The sequence below is a fragment of the Pipistrellus kuhlii genome, unplaced genomic scaffold, assembly GCF_014108245.1.
Source record: "Pipistrellus kuhlii isolate mPipKuh1 unplaced genomic scaffold, mPipKuh1.p scaffold_m20_p_2, whole genome shotgun sequence".
NCBI lineage: Eukaryota > Metazoa > Chordata > Mammalia > Chiroptera > Vespertilionidae > Pipistrellus > Pipistrellus kuhlii.
In genome coordinates, this window is record NW_023425515.1 from 151,417,354 (window position 1) to 151,441,222 (window position 23,869).

A 23,869-nucleotide genomic window follows, 5' to 3' on the forward strand; every position below is an offset into this window, starting at 1 on the left:
CACCAGACATCCTTCCGGACAAAGCCATGGTGATGGGAGCCTAGGCAGAGGCATTTAGGGGTAATCAGGCTGGCAGGGGAGAGCAGTGAGGAGTGATCAGGCTGGCAGAGGAGAGCAGTTAGGGGCATCAGGCCATCAGGCGAGGCAGATAAGGTCAATCAAGCAAGCAGGCAGAGGAGCAATCATGCAGGCAGGCATAGGTGGTTAGGGGTGATCAGGCAGTCAGGCAGAAAGGTTAGGAGTGATCAGGCAGGCAGTCAGGTGAGCAGTTAGGAGCCATGGATCCCAGATTATGAGAGAGATGTCCAAGAGGTCCCAGATTGGAGAGGGTGCAGGGTGGGCTAAGGGACCCCCCATCCCCATGCTCGATTTTCATGCACCAGGCTTCTAGTAATATATAATTTAACATACATACACAAAACTAATGAAAAAGTTAAATATTTTAAGTTTACATTTACTTATATTAGTCACATTTGTAGTGACATATTCAAATTGGTCAAAAAATGTCAGGGGATCTTTGAACTGAAAATATGGAGCATTACCTGTTAATTGAATTTTTCTTTTGCTCATATTTGTATAGAAAATTACTCCTTGTTTCTCAATTAATATTTGACAAAAGAGGCATGAACATACAATGGAGTCAAGACAGTCTTCAATAAATGGTGTTGGAAAAATTGGATAAACTTTTTGTTTATCTCTGCCCACTATTATTTGTCCCTACTCTGTGAGGCAAGAATTTTGTCTCATTCACCACTATTTTTCCTGGCTCCCAAATCATGAGACTCTAAGAAATACTTATTGAAGGAATAAATCCAAGAGAAAAAAAATCCTAATTATTATCATAAATAGTTATCTGAGATGTAAAAAGGTGATAACCAAATACTTTATATCTCATTAGACAGATCTAGGATTTAAAGAAATAAAACTGTTTTCAAGCAATAAGTTAGGTTATAATTGCAAAGATAGAAATACTACTGTTACTACTGAATGACTGAAAGCTAAAACCATTCCAGAAGCTGCTCACAATACTCCCTAGCACTACATTTACCATGATTACAGAGTTGGTCAAAGTGAGATAAGCCGTTGACAAATTTTGTAATCCGTGTTTAATCTGTTTGTATGACTGATGTTTAGATCTGTGATTTTCTTATGTACAACTTACCGATAGTGATGGGTTGAACTGACATTAAAGGAGACTGAAAAATCACTCTCCCAGATGTGATATTTAAATACATAGAGAGAGTGCAGTTGAGTTTGGCTGCTGGCACAGACACATGGCATTCACATTTGTGAGCACTGCAGTTGCACTGAACAAGCTGGAAATTGCCTTTCTGGGGGACCAGTGGTGGTTCTTCTAACACTTCAGGCCTACATGAAAAAGAAGAGGCAAACATTGATATAGATGTAAAGATACTGACTATATTTAAAATGTAGGACATAAAATCCAAATTGAAATAAGCTATTCTGGATACCCATCATAAAGGGCATTGGCAAAGCAATACATTATGTCAGGGAAACAAAGATAAGGGTTAAAACAGGTTAGCTGTCAGAAAAATAAAAACAGGAAGAAAAGAACAAAAAGGAAAGAAAAATTGCTATCTAAAATCCTATACCCAACGTAAATATCTTTCAAAATAAATGTGAAATGACGACTTTTTTGCACGCATACCAAAACTGAAAATATTCACCAACATGAGACCTGCATTATAAAACATGTTAAAGGAAGTCCTTCATGCAAAAAGAAAATGAAGATAGCAAATGAAAGTCTAGTTAATCTACACAAAGAAATAAAATTTAATGGAGGGTAAATATTTACAGATGATCTAAAGCAAAAGTAATTACCATGTAGTGTGAGGTTTATACCGTAAGTAGAAGTAAAATGTATGACATTAACTCCAAGCTTAGGAAGGGGGAAATAAGTTATTATGCAGTGGAGTAGTGACTGATTAATTCATAAGCATATATGTATAACCCAAAGACAGAGACAGTAGTGGGTAAAGGCTTGGGAGAAGTGGGATAGGAGAGTGCAATGAGGAGAATAAAAGACATAATAATACTTTCAAAAATAAAGATTTAATTTTTTTAAAAAGAACAAATTGATAAACTGGACTTCTTTTTTCATTTTTTATTAAGGTATTATATGTGTACATGATAAACTAGACTTCTATAAAGATTGAGAACTTACGTTCTTCAAATGACATTATCAAAAGTAACAAAAAGACAAGCCATCGATTGAGAAAACACATTTGTCAATCACCTACCTGATAAAGCACTTGTACCCAGAAGATTTAAAGAATGCTCAAAAGTATAAATAAATAGACTAGAATAGAGAATCCGGATATCAACCCAAACCACTATGCTCAATTAGTATTTGACAAAAGAGGCATGAACATACAATGGAGTCAAGACAGTCTTCAATAAATGGTGTTGGAAAAATTGGACAGATACATGCAAAAATGAAACTAGATCACCAACTTACACCATACACAAAAATAAACTCAAAATGGATACAGGACTTGAATATAAGATGGGAAACCATAAAAATACTAGAGGAATCCGCAGGCAGCAAAATCTCGGACATATGCCGAAAGAACTTCTTCACTGATACTGCCCCTAAGGCAATGAAAACTAAAGAGAAAATAAACAAATGGGACTACATCAAAATAAAAAGCTTTTTTACAGCAAAAAAAACCCATCAACAAAGCAACAAGAAAGCCCACTGTATGGAAGAACATATTTGCAAATGTTATCACTGATAAAAGTTTAATCTCCAATATCTATAGACAGCTTATACAACTAAATAAAAGGAAGATAAATGATTGAATCAAAAAATGGGCTACGAACCTAAATAAAATCTTTTCAAAAGAAGACGAAGGAAGGCCAAGAGGCACATGAAAACATGCTCAAAGTCACTAATTATCCGAGAGATGCAAATCAAAAAAACAATATGGTACCATCTCACACCTGTCAGAATGGCTATCATTAACAAATCAACAAATGACAAGTGTTGGTGAGGTTGCAGAGAAAAAGGAACCCTCGTGCACTGCTGGTGGGAATGCAGACTGGTGCAACCACTGTGGAGAACAGTGTGGAGTTTCCTCAAAAAACTAAAAATGGAACTTCCATTTGACCCAGTAATACCACTCCTAGGAATATATCCTAAGAAACTAGAAACACCAATCAGAAAGGATATATGCATCCCTTTGTTCATAGCAGCACAATTCACAATAGCTAAGATTTGGAAACAGCCTAGGTGCCTGTCAGCAAATGATTGGATCAGAAAACTATAGTACATCTACACAATGGAATACTATGCTGCCATAAAAAAGGAATTAGAGAACATTATGCTGAGTGAAATAAGCCAGTTAATGAAAGAAAAACACCACATGATCTCACTCATTTATGGATAATAAAGAAAATTATAAACTGATGAACCAAAAGATAGATACAGAGACAGTAAAGCAACAAACAGACTGTCAAATTACAGTGGGAAGGTTAGGGAGATATGGGGGAGATAAGAGGTCAACTGAAGAACTTGTATGCATATAAGCATAACCAAGGGACGCAAAACTCTGGGGGGATAAGGGCATGTACGGGAGTGGGAGGGTGGCAATGGTAAGATATGTACACATATAATACCTTAATTTAAAAAATGGGAAAAAAGAATGCTCAAAAAATTATGTTTCCTTAATCCGTAATTTCTAAAATTAACAACCCAATTAAAAAATAGGCAAAGATGTCAACTGTCCTTTCACCATAGAAGATATAAGAATGAAAATAAGGCCCTGAAAAGAAGCCCAACATCATTAGTCAAATTAAAAGCACAATAAGACACCACTAACCACATATTAAAATGGCTAAAATTTAAAAAAATTAATCATACTAAGTGTTGAACAAGGACATGGAGGAATTAGAATTCAAATAGAATGTTTTGACTATCACTGTAAATCTAAAAATGAATGGGTTAACCTTAAAATTTTAATTACAGCTCAGCTGGCGTGGCTCAGAGGTTGAGTATCTACCTATGAACCAGAAGGTCATGGTTCAGTTCTAAGTCAGAGCGCATGCCTGGGTTGTGGGTTCAAACCCCAATGTGGGGCATGCAGGAGATAGCCAATCAATGATTCTCTCTCATCATTGATGTTTGTATTTCTCTTCTTCTCTCAATCAATAAAAATATATTTTTATAAAATTAATTATAATTATTTGGGTAAGGTTACCTAACTCGAGGCATATAGACCAAGACACAGAGAGTTGTTATCTCTGGTTTATTAGTGGTTTTTATTTAATCTGAATGGTCCCCTAGTCTAAGCAATGTTGAAGCGAGAAGATTTAGAGTGAGTGTTGGCGGGGACGGGAGGGGTTACAATGCCCCCCATCCTCCTATCTTGCTTGAGCTACTCCCATTCTGTCCATAAAGACCAGCTTCCTTCTACGAAAACCACTCTATGCTTTAAAAAGAAAAGAAAAGAAAAAGAAAAAACTTGGGGCTAGAGAGAGAGTAGTATAATTTGGGCATGATCATTGCCTTCAGAAATGTTTTGGTCCTTTTGGATTAAAAAAAAACCTGTAAGTGATAAATATACCAATTACAAATTTAGTGTGGAGGAAGTGTTGCTTTAGAAATTGTGCTAACTAGCATATACATGTGCATTTAGATATAAACACATCATGAAAGAAATGTACCCTAGTCTTTCCATACACATCCCACTCGCATTAAATGTTTTGGATTATGATAAATTTTCACAATTTATCAGACTTTAGTATTAATTTAGTTATAAAATACCAATCAGGAAACAACATATATAGACGTTTTAATGTGTAAAGCAGTCTACTGGGCACTGAGTAAGAAGTAATATTGCTGCAAAAAGCACACTAAATTCATACTGAGACTTAAACTCAAATTATTTTTTTTAAATACATTTTATTGATTTTGTACAGAGAGGAAGGGAGAGAGATAGAGAGCTAGAAACATTGATGAAAGAGAGTCATCAATCAGCTGCCTCTTGCACACCCCCTACTGAGGATATGCCCACAACCAAGGTACATGCCCTTGATCGGAATTGAACCCGGGACCTTTTGGTCCCCAAGCCGACGCTCTATCCATTGAGCCAAACCAGTCTTGGCTAAACTCAAATTATTATGTTTGCTTATGAGCCACAGGCATGTAATGGCATTTTAGGAGCCTCAGTTTTCTTAATCCATAAAACAGAGAAAATGCCTGCAATATCTATCTCTACAAGGATGTAGTAAATATCAAAGACAATTACATAAAAGTATCTTTGAAAACTTGAAGTGCTGTATACCCATAAAATACTGTTTTTAATCGGAAGCGGATTGACTTAGCACTTTCCATTTTATATAAATCTTTAAACAAAGCCAATAAAATGTAATTTTAAATAATATTATGCCTTGCCTTTTATGTGTTTTTCACATATTAAGATAAAAGCTTTTCTCAAAGGAATATGGAACAAATTGAATAAATTGTGGTTTTATGTCAGAAGCGTTGACTGAAGAACTCCCAAATTTTAAGGCAAAAATAGAACTGAACTGATAATAAGACATATTAAATGAAATTCAAATGTTAGTGTCTATAATTTTTTTCCATTAATATTTTTTATGCTTTTAAGGATAAAAAATTCTAGTGATATTTTTCTTTTTAAAATAAAAAAATGTTAGAATTATAATCTCTTAGTCTTAGATGGTCTTGCCAATGTCATGCTTTTCTAAATACAGTGGATAATTGTAGAATAGGGCTGATAACCAATTAGATTAACTCTTTGGTTTCTTTGACACATCACTGTTGTGTTCTATTTAATCAATCTTTGTTTTCTTTAAAATTTCAATATATACAAAGAAGATAAAAATATATAGCAAAAATTCAGAGTAACTATATATAATGACTATATATAACTATAGAATACATATCACAGTAATTCATAATTAGTTTTTTCTTAAAACCATCTCTATTCAGAAATTTCCCAAGCCACTCCAACAGAAAACCCTATCTCAAAATGCTAAGAATCAATCTAAAGCTAATTTTCAAATGTTCTAAGCAGGAGTCAGGAAACTACAGCCCACAAGCCAAATATACCTCTTTTGTACAGCCTGTGAGCTAAGAACGGTTTCTTACATTTTCAAATGTCTTCTTAAAAGGAAGAAGGAAAGAGAGAGATGAGAGAGAGAGAGAGAGAGAGAGAGAGAGAGAGAGAGAGAGAGAGAGAGAGAGAGAGAGAGAAAGAGAGAGAGAGAGAGAAATGTTCCATGATATGTGGAAATTAAATGAAATTCAAATGTTAGTGTCTATAAAAAGAGGCATGTTCATTTGTTTTTGTATTAACTATGGCAACAAGGTTATGACAGAGACACTATGGCCTGTAAAATCTAAAATATTGGCTACCAATCCTGGCTGGCATGACTTAGTGGTTGAGCATCCACCTATGAACCAGGAAGTCACAGTTCAATTCCCGGCCAGAGCACATGTTCAGGTTGCAGGCTCGATCCCCAGTGTGAGGCATGAAGGAGGCAGTTGATCAATGATTGTTTCTCATCATTGATGTTTCTATCTCTCTCTCCCCCTTTCTGAAATAAATAAAAATATTTTTAAAATAATAAAATATTGGCTATCTAGTCCTATAAGAAAAAAAATTTTCAATCCTAGCTATAGGCCAAAAACACTTCTTATTCCTTAGGGGTGGATACTTGATAGGTAAAGGACACAGAAACAGAGAAACAACATTAAATACATCAGCAAATTACATAACATAATATATTTATAATTTACATGAAGCTCCTTGAAAATCAATATCTACTACAATGTTTTAATCCACCTTATGTGGGAACTAGTATCACCTACTTTATAGATAAGAAACTGAGGCTCAGAGTGAAGGTAGGCATTATATGAAGTCTTGCCCTTCCATCTTCAGCATTACACCCAAGATGCTTTATTATTAGAAGATAAATTTCTCTGTTGTCATTGTCATTTTATGTAAAGGAAAATAAATACTTTAGGGGTCACAACTAAAGAATTCTTAATATGAGCTGTGTTAGTATTTCTATAAATTAGAACATTAGAGAATTATATAATTATTTCAAATTATTTTTTTCATTGAGGAAAACATTCGATCTTTGTCATATTTAAGAGAACAGAAATTTTTCCAAGTTTGTGTGAAACCTGGACCAGCTTTGCTACTTGCCAAAGTCAGCACAAGAACTCCTTTTATCTTCAAAAAGACTTTTAAAAGTTTTAAGTATTTATGAACATCAAATGATTCTCTAAAAATTTGATACTTTTAAACTATAAGGATTAAAATGATGATCAATATTTCAAAATAAAAAAGAGATACATTGGCTTAAAATAACCAAAACAAGAATTACTGGCCCTGGCCCAGTAGCTCAGTTAGTTGGAACATTATCCCGTACACCAAAAGGTTTTCAGGTTCGATTCCTGGTCAGGGCACATACTCAGTTTTCTAGTTCACTCCTGGGTCAGGGTGCATACAGGAGGCAACTAATTGGGGGGGGAGGGGCAGGGGGGGAGGCACGAGGCAAGGGAGGGAGGAAAGAATTACTGAAATTCTTAAAATATTTTTATGCAGCAAACTATTTTATGCCTTGCCTGTACACACACACACACACACACACACACACACACACACAGTGCTTCGTATTTAATCTCACTTTACTTGAAAGGGAAACAGTAAAAACAAACAAACAAACAAAAACATCTGTCAAATAAATTTTAAATTTGACTTATTTGCAAATTTTACATTTGGTCCATTTTCCACTCAGAATTTACATATATATAAGTACAAAGCACATTCTGTACTCTGATCTTTGGTCAAGTTATTTGTTCCCAGAAAATTTTTCTGTGACTGTATTAAAACTTCTATAAGCCGAGATTTATACTAAATTACTATAGGAATAATACCAACTTGGTGCCACCCAAATTTCTGATTGTGACATAAACTTAGAGCAAAACATAATAGACTAACCAATTAACTAACGGGAATTGGAAATTTTAGTATCAGCTTTGTATGTGATTTAATCAAGTCACTTATTTTAAATCTCAGACTGGTAATCTATATACATGTTACCCCAAAATTCTACTTTGCCAATCCCAAATAATTTCAAAGATAGGTTAGTGTCCCAGACTAGTCCTATCCTAAGAGTCACATGGAGTCTTAAAAAACAGATTCCAAAACCCTCCATGGAGAATTCAGTAGGTCTGGGGCTGAGGCATTTGTTTTTAATAAGTGTTATGGATCAGTGGTTCTCAAATTCTAGTCCATAACCTGTCACATCAGCATCACCTGGAATTTGACAGACATGCAAATTACCAACTCCAATCCAGATCTTGTGAATCAGGTCCAAGTGGGAAGTATGGAACTAGGTAAATCTTATCAAGGAAACAAGTTTAAGAAGCATTTTATAAAAACACAAAGTACTACTCTTCTGATGTAAAATATTACCAAACAATGAGAAACCAACGAGGATGAGAAAGAGAAAGAAAATAAAAGAGGAAAACAAGAGGAATGAAACAACAACAAATGGACCTTAAAGTGTATCAATCAATATATTAATAATATAACCACAAGGGACAGAGAAGGAGAAGGAATCCTAATAACTTTGGAACTAGTATTTTGCCAATGTAAACTTTAGCCTTAGTAAAGACAAAGCAAGTCTAAATATTATTCTCTAATTAGTATGTTTTTTCACAGTGGTATGGGTTAGCAACTTCAAAATAACTTGATATGTATTCTAGGACTGCGTGAATAGGTAATAGATTATGGGAAAGGGAAGCCAGGTGTTTACTGCTGGAAAAAGGAGCTACAGGGGGGAAAAAGAAAAGAAAAAAGTCTAGAACGGATCCTGTGGTTTTAGAGTAAAATGGGAAATATTAGTATGAACACACACTTTTAATATATGTATATACTAAAGATGTAGATATGTAGATTTGTATATACACATGTAACATGTTTGTATTGTATATGTACACATGTAACTAGCTCTATAGTGGAGAGGGCGTAGCAACAATGCAACCCAAGTAACAGCAAACGTCTAGCCCCCAGATACTGCTTTGTAAATACCATTCTCCACTAAAAAGGAATCAGGGCTCCTTAGAGAAATAGCAGTTTCCAGTGTTATAGCAGGAAATGTATAAAATCAACCTGAAACATTGCAATGCCAGAAAATAAGAAGTCCTCAAAAATAATTGTAAAAGATGGGACACATCAAAGGGACACAAGGACCAGCTTGAATAAGTTCCAATTAGACAAATAAGACAATTTGAAAAATAAATAATGAAAGTGATTATAGCCCACAAATTAAAATAATCCATGAATCCATCTTTATAAGGAGGAAGGAAGAGAGAAGGAGGAGAGGAGAAAAGAAAGGGAGAAGGGGAAAAGGGAAGAATGAAAGTATATTTCTCACAGAACCTAGCACTGTGGCCTGTACACACTAAATGTTTCTTGATCGAATAACACTAGGTATTTCTAAAATGACCCAATTAATGTTGAGCACTTTTATTTACTTTAAAAATAATGTATTTTTCTTCTCTAAAAATTTCATTTGGTTCTTTTTTATCATCAATTTCACATTTTATATCCTCACTAAAGGCCCTGGGGCACAAAATCTGTGCACTGGAGGAGGGTGTCCCTCAGCCCAGCCTATGACCTCTCAGAATCTGAGATCCCTTGGGGAATGTTCAGGATCCCTCTCACAGTTCGAGACCTCCAGCTCCTTACCGCCCACCTGCTTCCTGCTCCATACCGCTTGGCTCACTATTCCTTAATGCTGCCATGGAGGTGGGAGAGGCTCCCACCATAGCCACTACATTCACCAGCTTTGAGCCCAACTTCTGACTGAGCAGCACTCCCCCTATGGGAGTGCACTAACCACCAGGAGGCAGCTCCTGCATTGAGCATCTGTGCCGCGGTGGTCAATGCACATCATAGTGACCAGTTGTTCAGCAGGTTGGTCATCTGTTCAGTTGATTTGCATATTAAGGTTTTATTATATAGGACCAGAGGCCTGGTGCACAAAATTTGTGCACAGGTAGAGTCCCTAGGCCTGGCTGGCTATCATGGCTGATCTGGTTCCCCACCTCCCACCTCCTTTTTCCCTTGTCATCCAGACATGCCACTACTGCACTGTTCCCAGTCCCCGCCTCCCCACCTCTCTGCCTCCTCCTTCCTTAGCTCTCTCAGCACCCCGCCACCACCATTGGTCATCCACCATGTTCCACACCATGCCCAGTGGTCAGCAAATGTCATAGCGAGTGATAGAACTCCAGTTCTCCCAGTCAAACTCCCAAGGAGACACTTTGTATATTAGCCTTTTATTTATATAGACTAGAGAACCAGTGCATGAAATTCATGCATGGAGGAGGGTCCCCTCAGCCCAGCGTGCACCTTCCCCAATCTGGGACCCCTTGGGGGATGTCTGAAATGCCAGTTTAAGCCCTATCATATGGATCAGGCCTAAATCAGCAGTCAGACATCCCTCTCACAATCCGGGACATAACTGCTCACCTGCTGGCCTGTTCAGCCCCAACTACCCCCACTGCCAATATAGTTGCCCCCAACTGCCCCCCTACCAGCCTGGTTACCCCTAACTGCCCTTCCCCTGGCCAGCCTAGTTGCCCCACACAGCATGCTGTTCAATTGTTTGGTTGCCCCTCACTAACTCCCCTGCCAACCTGGTTGTCCCACTCAGCCTGCTGCTCAATCATTTGGTCACCCCTCACTGACTCCCACCTGCCAGCCTGGTCACCCTCATTTGCCCTCCATGCAGGCCTGGTTTCCACACACAGCCTGCTGCTCAGTCGTTTGGTTGTCCCTGGTCACCACACACAATCTGTTTGGTTATTCATTTGGTTGTTTTGGATGCAATGGTCACTTATGTTCTGAGCATGTGGAGAATATTCATACTAACTATCCTTGTCTGTTAATTCTATCATCTCTGTCATTTCTGGGTCTCATTCTAGTAACTGTTTTTTATCTTTCTCCTGGTTATGGGTTATATGTTTCTGTTACTTCATATACAGAAACGTGTATTTCCTGTTCCTTCAGTATTTTTTAGTGGATTCCTGACATTGTGGATATTATGCTTTTGAGTGTTGGGTTGTATTGTCTTACTCTAAAAGAATGGACGATTTTGTTCTGGCAGTTAAGTTACTTCAGCACTAGTCTATGCCTTTCAACTTCTTTTTAGTTTGGGGGAAGATAGTATAGAAAAACCTTGACTCTAGAAGTAATCTGGCCCCACTTGAAAGTAGGTTATTATGGGGTTTCTACTGAAAGTCACTGACATCCAACAAGGTCTCTCCAATCTGCTTGTTGGAAAATTAAGTTATTCTTGGTCCCATGTGACTTCTGGGGATTGTTTAGCTTATAGCTCCTGGTAATTGTTCTTTTCCAAGAAGATTTCCTATCTACCAACATGGCAGACTGATATCCAGTCAAAGAGTCAAGGGGACCCCATAATAGTTTCTGTGTACATCCCTGCTTCAGTACTCTGCTCCATGAATTCAAGCCCCTTTATACCATCTGAACTTCTATCTCTATCTTCTTGAATCAGCAATATTTCTGATTGAGTTCCCCAACCCTGTGTCATATTCAGGTACCCCAAAGGCAGAGCCACTCTAAACATGGAGAATTACTCCTGAGGTTGAGGAAGTAAACTTAACATAAGAGGTAGGAGAAGAAAGGATCCAAGTGTGGGATCCTTGAAATGGGGATTATAGAAATAGCATGCTTATCATTAATGACAAGGTCCGAGGTATGTCATGAGAAAGGGTTAATTAAATGGAGTAAAAAATTAAGAATAGTGAAAGTAAAGCATTCAAGAAATTGAAGATCACCCATGTGGATGTCTAAATCACCAAGAGAGCTAACAGAAGTAATAGTGAAGAGACCAAGTAAACTAGGTATAGTGAAATGGAGTGGCTACTTGATGAAAATGTGTGACCAAGGAAATCCATATTTTAAACGGGAGTTACCAAAGTACAAACTCTCTGGATATCCCTTGCTTAGTCATCCACATTTATCTGTCATCATCCCCCAATTTCCAGACTCAACCACATGCAATGTTTCAAGTCTTCAAATGTCTACAGACCTTTACAAATACTCTTCATTCTATCCGGTTCATTCTTCTCTGCCCCCTAAACATCTTGGCAGATACTTGTAGTATGTTTCCATGTGCCCCTGTGTTTATTACATGACAGCATTTCAAACTTTATTATGTCCTTTGTCTTTACTATTAGCTCCAGGAGGGCAAGGGCTGAGTAGAGTTAACATTGTTCCCCACACTCAGCTCAGTTCCTGGTGTACACAGTAGACAACTCATGAAGGAAGAAGAGGATTTCCAACCTAGGTCTAAGATAAAAGGTCTAAAGCAGTTCCAAAATAGCTCATTCTTTTGGTATCTCTCCTTCAGATTCTCTGACAAACATTAATATCTGAGCTCAAACATTGCTTTCCCTTAAGGGACACATTTATAGGACTTTCAAACTCTTATAAATATTAGGTATTATTTTTAAATATATAACTATTTACACATGGGAGCATTTGAAAGATTTCTCTTGTGAATTTTCTCATGTCCACAGAAGGTGATTTTGATTTAAAACTTAACCAAATCATACAAAGGATAGAACAGTTAATGTGGCATAAAGAACAGACCGCTTCTCAAGTTGAATGCACTTAGGACAGGTTTGCATGTACTAATATTTTTAGAAATCCAAGTTAAGAATAAAAGCAGGTAAAAAGAATCTTCTATATTCGTCATATGAGCAAGCTCTTAAAAAAATCTAGTTAGCCGAAACCAGTTTGGCTCAATGGATAGAGTGTCGGCTTGGGGACTGAAAGGTCCCGGGTTCGATTCCGGTCCAGGGCATGTACCTTGGTTGCGGGCATATCCTCAGTAGGGGGTGTGCAAGAGGCAGCTGATCGATGACTCTCTCTCATCGATGTTTCTAACTCTCTATCTCTCTTCCTTCCTCTCTGTACAAAATCAATAAAATATATTTTAATTAAAAAAATCTAGTTAATTTACCATAATTTTCTTTTTTATTGTTGTTTTGTTTTTGTTAATCCTCACCCAAAGACATTTTTTCCATTGATTTTTTTTTTTTTTTTGAGAAAACGGGAGAGAGGGAGAGAGTGGAAGAGAGAGAAGCATCAATGTGAGAGAAACTACGTCAAATAGTTGCCTCACACACACACCCTGACCAGGACCTCGGATCAAACCTGCAACCCAGGTTTAAAAACTATCTTTTAAACTTATGTGATGATGATGATGATGATGATGCTTTTGTCTTTTTCCCCCCTGTTATTAGAGTTTTTATTTTCACAAAGAATGCTTTGTAGCAGGTATTAATCTGTTTTGCACATAAATGTGTCAACAACTTGGTGGCATTTTTGAAAGGTAGAACAAAGTGCTTGTAAATTGTAATTTTGCAATTACACTTGTGTACTTTGTGTACTTAAAATAAAAAGTGAGTTGTTGATAATGATCCAAAGCGTTGCAAGTGAATTCTTTTCTCTGTGCTAAAATCTGTTTTACCCAATAAAACAGGAAATGTTCTTCCCCAAACTTCAGCTATATCTTCATTCCCGTAAGGCTTCCTTTAGTGTCTCAGTACTCAGAAGACAAAGTGAATGTTCTTCATTCTATCTGTGCTCTTTTTCTGGAACTTGCCTATTCAACTATTCACTGTCTATCATATTCCTCCAATAGATCCTTTTCTATCATATCTTCAACTACTCTCTCCCTGCTGGGTCCCTTTCTATAGACTAGAAATAAGCTCATTCTTTCCATACTTTAAATGTCCACCCTTAACCTGGCATTACCTGTATTCCTCCACCTTTCAACCTTCCCATTCTCAGCTAGGCTTCTTGGGCCTCTTGGATTTATAGTCCAGACATTTCTGTTGTGGACATTTATCTCAGTGCCTGGGCTGTCCAGCATCAGAGTGGAAAATCCACCATTCTGTAAGGCCAAAACACTGGCAGTGAGGGCACGTTCTCATCCATCAGATACCCCCATTCAGGACACTGGCCCTGATGAGGACTGCACAGAGGAGCAGGGATGGCAGGGGTTTTTAGACTCATCAGTGGTAGCATCTAGGGGCCAGCACTGAGATGTGGAAATTATTAGCACAGAGACATTCAATGTCAGGTCTGACAGCAAGGACACCCTACTAGGCTACTCTTGGGACAACCTTAAGAAATAGTTCATCGTAAGTTATAAGTATTAACCACAGCCTGATAATCAGCACAAAAATGGATGATGTCCGTTAAGCATATATTTTTCCTTTTTGGTTTACATTAACTGTATTTTGTATATGTATTATTAACTACTTTTTTATTTTTATATATTAACTATTTTTTTATTTTTTTATTTTAAGTAATTTTTTTATTTTTATATATTAAGTCATTTGCTCTGAATCACCTCCTTCTCCTATCATTTTACATAAGGATGGTTGGTGGTGGTAACTTTACGAATTAGTATGTAGTTTACAGAATATTCAGTTAGGTGAGACTGTGTCTGAATGCAAGGAGAAATTAATATTGCCTAGATATCAGAACTGTAAACATTGCACAGAAATGGATATAACGACCACTGGCACATAGCAACTCCCTAGTTTGGTGTCTCCTTTTGTTTAAAATGTAGTTGCAACTTAGTAAGTGAAAGCATGAAGCGACAGGGAAGTCGTAGGTCCAGTGTATGTACAAAGGTGTGTGTGGCTGCCATGTAGCCAATGGGGTGAGCTGTGCTGCCAAAGCTTTTGTCTCTCATCTTCAATACCACCCTCTATACTCTTCTTTCCCATGCTGCAGCTGAACTTTGCACAGCTCCTGAATGCTGTTTAACCTCTACCTATACTGGGTGCTAGGACACTGTTTCCTAGTCATCACCCCAGCAAAGTCTCCTCACCTGGATAGCTGCAATTGATTTCAGTAACCAGGTCTTCCCCCCCCCCCCCCCCCCCCCGCCACACACACACACACATTCTCAGAACCAGCCATAACATGCCTCCTCAGAGACCCATCAGTATGGGCGGTCTAGCATCCCCTCCTCAGATATATGAGTTTCCTTTCTGCAGGGTCCTCCGTCAAGTGCCTGAGGAACCAGTACAGACTCCTCAGAAGTCAGTTCTTCAGGATCCTTCCCCCAAGTTTCGTTTGGTTCTGGCTACCTTCCTTTCCACTTCTTGAAACAGCTCTGGCCAAAGTTTCCATTACTTCCACATTGTCAAATCAATAGATATTATTCAGATCTTATTATACTGTTCTGTTATATCTGGCAAAATTGACCTCTCACTAGTCCAACCTTAAGACAATATTATTTCTTCGTCAATAACTTTTGCTTCGCCCAGCCTTCGCAACTCAGTGGTTGAGCCAGGAGGTCACGGTTCGATTCCCGTTCAGGGCACATGCTCGGGTTGCAGGCTCCATCCCCAGTAGGGGGCATGTAGGAGGCAGCCAAACAATGATTCTCTCTCATCATTGATGTTTCTATCTCGGTCTCTCTCTCCCTTCCTCTCTGAAAGCAATCAAAATAAGTTTTAAAAAATAATAATTTTGCCTCATCAATACATTTTGGATGGGTAAATTAACAAAAATTTTTTAGAAAGCATGTTAGCAATATTGATTCAACAAATAATTGATTCAACAAGCATTTGCATGACTATGTCAGTCAGTTAATTTCTAGAGTGAGGAATGCTGTCAAGCATAGCCAGTGCTTTGAATGTACATTTAGTAAGTGGTAGAGCCAGGTGATCCAACTCCAAAATATGTCTTAGTAACCTCTACACTAGGGATTTTCAAGCTTCAGTTTCATCAGAATAACTTAAGGGCTTGTTGAAACTTATACCAACAGGCCCCACTCTCAGAATTTCTGGCTCACTAGTTCTGGAGTGGCACTGGAATTTCAGTTTCTAAGAAGCTTCCAGGTAATGCTGATCTGCTTTTCAATACTACCTACTGACATTTTTTTCTTCTTCTTAGCTCTTCTTCAGCCCTGAAAACTCAACTCAGCTGGTCTCCTTCATTAGGCAGCCTTCCCATCTCTCTTCTCTCACCAGCTGTCTTAGATATCCTCACCAAGGCTCGCACCCTACTCTTGTGCTCCCACAGCTTCATGGGCAGGCCTGGGACACATCAGCAAGCACTAAAATTAAAACTCTCTGCACTTTTGTCCCAACCACTAGCCTGTGAAAAATAAATAGAAAAAAAATTCCCACCCTCCATTCAAATATCTAACACCTCTAAATTGAGCTCATATTTTTTTCAGAATATATGCCCATTCATATCTGCAATGTCTTGCCACCTGTATAAAGAGGAGAAAAGAGAAAAACTAATGGGGAAAAAAAAGTTGTATAAAAAATTCTATATAATAAAAAGATAATATGCAAATGGACCCTAACAGCAGAACGATTGGGAACAACCAGTCGCTATGATGCACACTGACCACCAGGGGGTAGATGCTCAATGCAGGAGCTGCCTACTGGTGGTCAGTGTGCTCCCACAGGAGGATCTCTGCTCAATCACAAGCCAGGCATGGTAGCCGGAGCCTCTTCTGCTTCCTTGACAGAACTAAGGATGTCTGTGGCTTAGGGCTGCTCCCTAAAGGGAGCGAGCCTAAGCTGCAGTCAGACATTCCTTGAGGGCTCTAGGACTGTGAGAGGGCACAGGCCAGGCTAAGGGACCCTCCTACCCTGAGTGCACAAATGTTCATGCACCAGACTTGTAGTCCTATCTAATAAAAGAGTGATATGCAAATTGACCATCACTTCAACACACAAGATAGCCACCCCCATGTGGTCAAAGATGGCTGCCCCCATTAGACACAAGATGGCCTGCAGGGGAGGGCAATTGTTGGTGATCAGGCCTGCAGGAGAGGGCAGTTAAAAGCAATCAGGCTGGCAGGGGAGCAGTTAGGGAGCTATTAGGCTGGCAGGCAGAATGGTTAGGGGCAATCAGGCAGCCAGGCAGGCAAATGGTTAGGAGCCAGCAGTCCCAGAAAATGAGAGGGATGTCCAAATGCCAGTTTAGGCCTGATTGCACCGGCAGTTGACATCCCCCAAGGGCTCCCAGATAGAAGAGGGTGCAGGTTGGGCTGAGGGACACTGTCCCCCTGCAGTACACGAATTTTGTGCACCAGGCCTCTAGTGTATATATATATATATATATATATATATATATATATATATATATATATATATATATAAACTGCCACCTAAAAACTTACATAGATATCAGAGGAAATGTATGGAATAAATAAGAGAGGTTTCACAATCCACTTCTATACATTTTTTAAAAAATGTGTCATAGAACTGTGCAAATTAATTTAGTTGGTACTTACAGAACATATAAAAGATGGACCTTAAGGTCATAATTCTTGAAAGAATTCTTAAATAATGGCTCTATATAACAGATGAGTAATTCCAAGTCCTCTTTCATCCAGCACTGTATGTTCCAGTTTGCACCTGAATTAAAAATAAACTACTTTAAATCTGAAAAACATTCTGAACAATTCACTACAAGAGAAGAGCTAAATTAAATTTACCAGTGTTCTGACACAACTCACACTGCCTGTTCTGAGAGAAAACAAAACAAAACAAAACGGGCTCTACCTAGTGGTATGTGTTTGCCAAAGTCATTCAGTGTCTTTGGCCTTTGATTTCCTTTTTTGTGTAAAAGAGAATTAAATTCAATTATTGCTTCTTAGACCTTTTTATCCTGAATCACTTACATAGAACAATCCTCAAAACAAAATCTTAATGGAGCTCAGTTTATGCTCACTTTCCAAGAGAAAAGAGAACATTAAATATCAAAGTACAAGCAAAGGTGGAGCAATATTTCTGTGTCTATTTTAACAATAAAAGCAAGGTGATTCACATTTGAACTATGATGCATGTCTTAAATTCTTGTTATCATAATATTACAGGCTCCAACTATAACTGATGAAAGTTTATTTCACAGCACACTGAAAAACTCAGCTGGTAATGTAAGATAAACTATAGGTGGCTTGTAATTTAGAAGCCAGAGTAGCAAAAAATAAATCCAATGATTATTTAGTAAGACAAAACTGAAACTATCTTAGGGCAACAGTAACATATTTCCCCAAACCTAAAAGATTTCTTGAGCCCCTCTTGGCAGAAAAATCAATGGAAATCCTCAGTAACCACCCCTTAAATTAATAATTTTAGTTTTAAAGACTTTAACTCACTCAGAAATAACTAGCTATTAGCCTTTACACAGTATATGAAATTAAAATCTACAGCATCGTAATCATTACTTTTATGTGAAGAAAATATTAACTCTTTTTTTAATAATTTCAAAGCTCATCCTAAGGACCCTGATTTCTTCCATTCATTCTTAATACATTTAATAATCACTAGAATGGCTAAGTTTCTTTACAGATTTTTTTAAGTGCTTCGTTTTAATAACAGTGCAGTGGAATAAAAAAAAATTTATAACAAAATTAAAAGACTATAGATTCAATTGGAGGCACTGCTAACTTGTTCTAAAACTGATTTTATTGCATGTGCATCCTTTATCCTTACTCCTAAACTGGTTTCCACGAACTGGAGTGTTTTTTCCATTGAATAAGTGGTGCTCCGCCAAGGCCATTTGGTCCTCCATGGGGCATCTGGCAAAACCTGGAGCTATGTTGTGATTGTCACAACTGGAGAGGGAGTGGTACAGGCATCTAGTGGGTAGAAGCCAGGGATACTGCTAAGCATCCTACAATGCACAAAACAGCCCCGCATAACCATTAGTTATCTGGCCCAAAATGTCAATAGTGTAGAAGCTGAGAAATCCTGATGAGTCCTAGATAGGAATGCTATACATATGTGTGCCTTTATTTTCATGCTGTAGGTCTCTCTATATTGCCACATCAAGTGACTCTGCTCTATTAGCTCTTCCAGCAGGCTTGGAAATAATTATGTTGTTTAGATCTCCAGATGCAGCATTATTAACTACACTAGCTACATTAGTAGGCATTAACCTCACACAACAAAAACTCCTTGATTTAAAAGATCTATCGGTTACAAAGCAATTCTTTGTTTGAACAAACATTATTACTCATAAATGCTTTAAAATGGAACTAATTTAACAATTGAATATTTTAAATATTTTATCTATTTAATAAATTAGGTGTGCCTTTTTCATTTTAAAGCACATATAGAAGACCACAAGAAATGTATTTATAGTTTTAAAAAAGTTCCTTCATTACATTTTTATCTTATTTTATGGGACATAAAAAAATTGGGGGCTTATTAGTTTAGTCACATGATGAATCCTAATTCTGTTGCTAATATAAAATTATAATATGTGTTAAGAATCCCATCCATAAGACATCAATTCCATGCAGTTTTCAGAAAATAAAAACATTTTGTTCAATACAGCTGAATAACAGCTAAATCTTGGAACATTAAAATACTTACCTATTTGTTGAAAAGCCAAAGAATTTACTGTTGAAACGAATGCCTTCCCTTCAATGTTGTCTGCCTGTACAGAGCAGTTTTCATTTTCCTCACTCCAAACGCAACAGTGGAAAGTTGTTTTGGATGTTAATTTAGAATAGTAGGTACCACTTGAATTAAATTTAGCTTCTAAAAGTGGCTCATAATATCCATCCAAATTTGAAGTGTTCTTTGAGATTCCAGCAGGCAAGAGAAAGTCGTAAGTTGTGTTTGGTGGCATGCAAAACAGCTTAAATCTCCAAGGAGTACTGGGATATGCCAAGTTAAATGCTGTTATCACGTAAATCAATTCTGTTTGGACATTAAAAACAAACATAAAAAATCATTTTAACTAAGACATAAATAGGAAGTATCTAAGATTAAACCATGCAGCGCTCAACAATAATTATTTAACTTTCCAAGTGCTCAATCAGTACCTAACACATGGCTCTGTACCTCTATTGTATAATGTGTTATACTTGAGACGTGCATTTATATGTAGAGGCAACTTCACTCTCTAGCACCCCTTTTTGGAAATTCATGCATCTACTTTCTCATTAGTATAAATTATATTTTAATGAATAGAAAGTTCAAATATTTCAATTTCCATTTTTAAAGAATATTCTAATGAACTACATCATAGATAACAAATATCTGAATGGACAATTACATAGATAAATATTGAAGTGCTGTTTTAATATTTCCTTTTTTAAATATATTTTTATTGATTTCAGAGAAAGGAAGAGAGAGAGAAAAAAGAGACAGATACATCAATGATGAGAATCACTGATTGGCTACCTCCTGCATGCCCTCTATTGGGGATCAAAGCCCGCAACTCAGGCATGTGCCCTGAGTTCATGGATCTATGCTCAACCACTGAACCTCGCCAGCCAAGCTGTTTTAATATTTCTTAAGGAGAATGACACCAAATGTTAATAGTATTTTCACTGAATCCTTTCATAAAGGGTTTGTCTTCAACATCAGGATACTTAGATGAACTGATCCTGCCCATTATCCTTCAGATATATGACATCATATGAGACATACCCTTAATGCACTCTCTAAGAATCGGTACACAATGACAAGACTTCTTAGAGGAATCTTCCATTGCTGATTAAAGACAATTATCACTTTTAAGATACATCAAAGTTAAGCACAATTATAAAAAAAAAATCCTGTACCAAAAATAATCCTCAAAAGTGATACTTGTTTTTAAATAATGAATTGTTTGAAAATAAAATATCAACTTTCTATAATTATTTCTTTTACAAGTTACCTAAATCCAACAGCTGTGTTACTTCATATACAGATTAATGCAGAATGAGAATTCTGAGAATCCTGCATGAATTTGTATGGAATAAATATTTTGAAAAATTAGGGTAAAATTTAAGAAAATATAAATTTTTAAAAATCAATTCACAATTATTTTAAATTATAAAAATAAGATATAAAAATATCCAAACAATATATAAATACTGACTGTTAACAGCTTAGTCTCTAAACCTTTCTATAAATATAAATTAATGCAAACATGTATCAGATGCAAAAATGAAGGCAAAACGGCATGACTAATATTATTTTGCACCGTGTTAATAATTAGCTACCATAACATCACTGAAAGTGGATCCTCATTGCAATAGTGTTCCTTTGTACTTCAATATTTCTAACACATATCTAAAATTATAATATCTCAATGAAAAGAGAATAACATTTCTTTGGTATTACAAAACCCATGAATATATAATAGTATTCATTAAAAGCATTATATTTTCTAGCTGCACATGAAGGATTCAGTTGGCTGAACTGAAGTTAGCCTAAATTCCTCAAAGAAGTATTTGAAATTTAAAATGTAATAATGAATGTCATAGACATAGCAGCTATTGAATCAGTTCAATTAAAAGATAATTCTATTTTTTTTTTTTGGCATGCTTCCTTTGAAAATGGTATTTCTTTCCATCCTAATGAACCCTAAACCTGCGAGGAGTCCAGAGAATGCATCTCAAAGCATGTTATCATGGTAACAATATCCCAGGGACTTTTCTGATTCACAGAACCTTATCACACTGCAAACCTTTGGGAAATTTAATGTGAAACATTCAAGTGGGACCTAACAAAATTAGGTAGAGATTATGAGGGAATTATCTAAGAAAGAATGAGTGTGCTGTTGCTTTTTGATAGTCTTTTGTGACATGGTTTGTCCTGAAATCTGTAACAGTTGAGTTATCCTGAGTATTTTCTGTAAATATATAGATGGCTACAATGAGAAAGAATAGTATGTACAACAAAGAAGTAGAGAAGCTAATAAGAGCACCTTTATATTGGAATGGCCAAATAGATGCTCACAACTAGTTGACACACAGGTAATGATTGCCAGATAAGATGGGCTTTATAAACGATAGCTTGACTTTAATTTTAAAAACTAAGAAATTAACCTAAATTAGATGAGTTTTTTTTTTAACATCAGAATAAAACTAGAATGCAGTGAGAAGCAAGTGAAAATATAATAGTATGTTCAAAAGTCATTGGCATTGTGTGACAAATCTCAAACAGAAGCCTGCTGTGCTTCAGGGCAGTTAAAAATCACAAGATAGTAAAAGAACATCTGTAAGCTTTCTCTTGAGGGTATTCCTGCAATGGATAGGAGAAAAACTAATATACATTTAATTTCTGAAGGCATTCTTCTGGTGGTATTCAGGATGGAAATTTCTAAGGTATATACCATCCCTTGATAATATCCCATTATAATATGATATTTGTTATTGTTTATCAGTTATTATGCAAAATAGAATTTCAAATTGCATCTCTATTCCATTGGAGAATAAACCCATCATTTTGTGTCATAGTCTTTTACTTTAAAGATTATTACCACATAAAGTGCTCCTTTATTTAGAGAATTAAAGTTTTACTGTCATCTGATATATATACATACACACTTGAGGCCTGGTACATGAAATTCGTGCATGGGTAGGGTCCCTAGGCTGGCTGGCAATCAGGGCCAATCTGTGGGGTGAACGGGGAGCCATCGCTGGCACCTGCCTTGGCTGGCCTGGGGTCTGTGGGCTGGGGGCAGCTCCTGCATTGAGTGTCTGTCCCCTGGTGGTCAGTGCACATCATAGTGATAGGTCATTCTGCTGTTTGGTTGATTTGCATTTTATATTTTTGTTATATAGGATATATATACATGTGTGTATATATGTGTGTATGTATGTATATGTATGTATGTATATGTTCCTATGTGTTCCTATGTATATATAAATTTTTGTGCTATAAAAGGAAATAAAGTTAAAAAGCAAATGATGGGCAAGGAGAAAATTGCAAAGCATAATAAAGTGTTTGGGCTATAATAATTAATGTTATGAGTCAATTTGTTGAGGCCTACAAGAGACTCAGACATTTGGCCAAACATTACTCTAGGTGTGTCCATGAGAATATTTCTGGATTAATTTAACACTTGAATCAGTAGACTGAGTAAAGCAGATTGGCCTACCTAATGCGGTGGGCCTCATCCAATAAGTTAGAGACTTGACAAGGACAAAATGGCTGAGTTAAAACTAACTCTTGCCCTAGCCAGTATGGTTCATTTGGTTGGGCATCATCCCATGCACCAAGGGATTGCTGGTTCAACTCCTGGTCAGGGCACATGCCCAGGTTGCAGGCTTGATCCCCAGTAGGGGTGTGCAGGAGACAGTGAATGAATGTTTCACTCTCACATCGATGTTTCTCTCTCTCTCTTTCTACCTTTCCCTTCCTCTCTGAAATAAAAACAAATGTGCACACTATTCAAAATAAACATCCTTCTTTAGGAATTAATCTACAAAAATATTCTCCCAAATACACAGATATATGTATATATATTTTAATGCAGCGTTGTTTACAGAAAATAAATTTCTATTAATGGGGAATTGGTCAAATAAGTTAATAATTTAAGGTAGATTTATACAGTTCATTGTCATGTTATCATTAAACAAATAATTACATCAGTAAATACCAAAAAAAATAAAAATAAAAAGGCATGGTAAATTGAAAAGCTGTTAAGTAGGGAAAAACAAACAAACAAAAAAACAGAACAGTCCCGCCAAGCCAATGTGACTCAGTGGTTGAGCATCAACTTATGAACCAAGAAGTCATGGTTCAACTCCTAATCAGGGAATATGCCTGGGTTGCAGGCTTGATCCCCAGTAGGGGTCATGCAGGAGGCAGCCAGGCAATGATTCTCTCTCATCATTGGTGTTTTGTTTTGTTTTTCTCTCTCTCTCTCTTCCTCTCTGAAATCAATAAAAATGTATTTTGAAAAAGCAAACAAGAGCATTATAGAGATCAATTCTATTTTTGCAGCTATAAATATGAAGTGTGTGTGTGGGGGGGGGTTATTTCTGGTAGAATATAAATTAG

General features: G+C 36.9%; 1 protein-coding gene across 3 annotated transcripts in view; it reads right to left on the reverse strand.

Moving 5' to 3' along the window:
• LEPR (leptin receptor) overlaps positions 1-23,869 on the reverse strand; it is an 83,290-nt gene that overhangs the window by 34,358 nt on the left and 25,063 nt on the right. For all 3 annotated transcript variants that reach the window (XM_045584501.1, XM_036444755.2, XM_036444756.2), the window contains exons 3-5: positions 19,460-19,789; positions 17,371-17,494; positions 1,163-1,368 (exon numbers count right to left, since the gene is read on the reverse strand). In XM_045584501.1, coding sequence (XP_045440457.1) covers positions 1,163-1,368; positions 17,371-17,494; positions 19,460-19,789 — 660 coding nt within the window. The remainder of the gene's footprint in view (positions 1-1,162; positions 1,369-17,370; positions 17,495-19,459; positions 19,790-23,869) is intronic.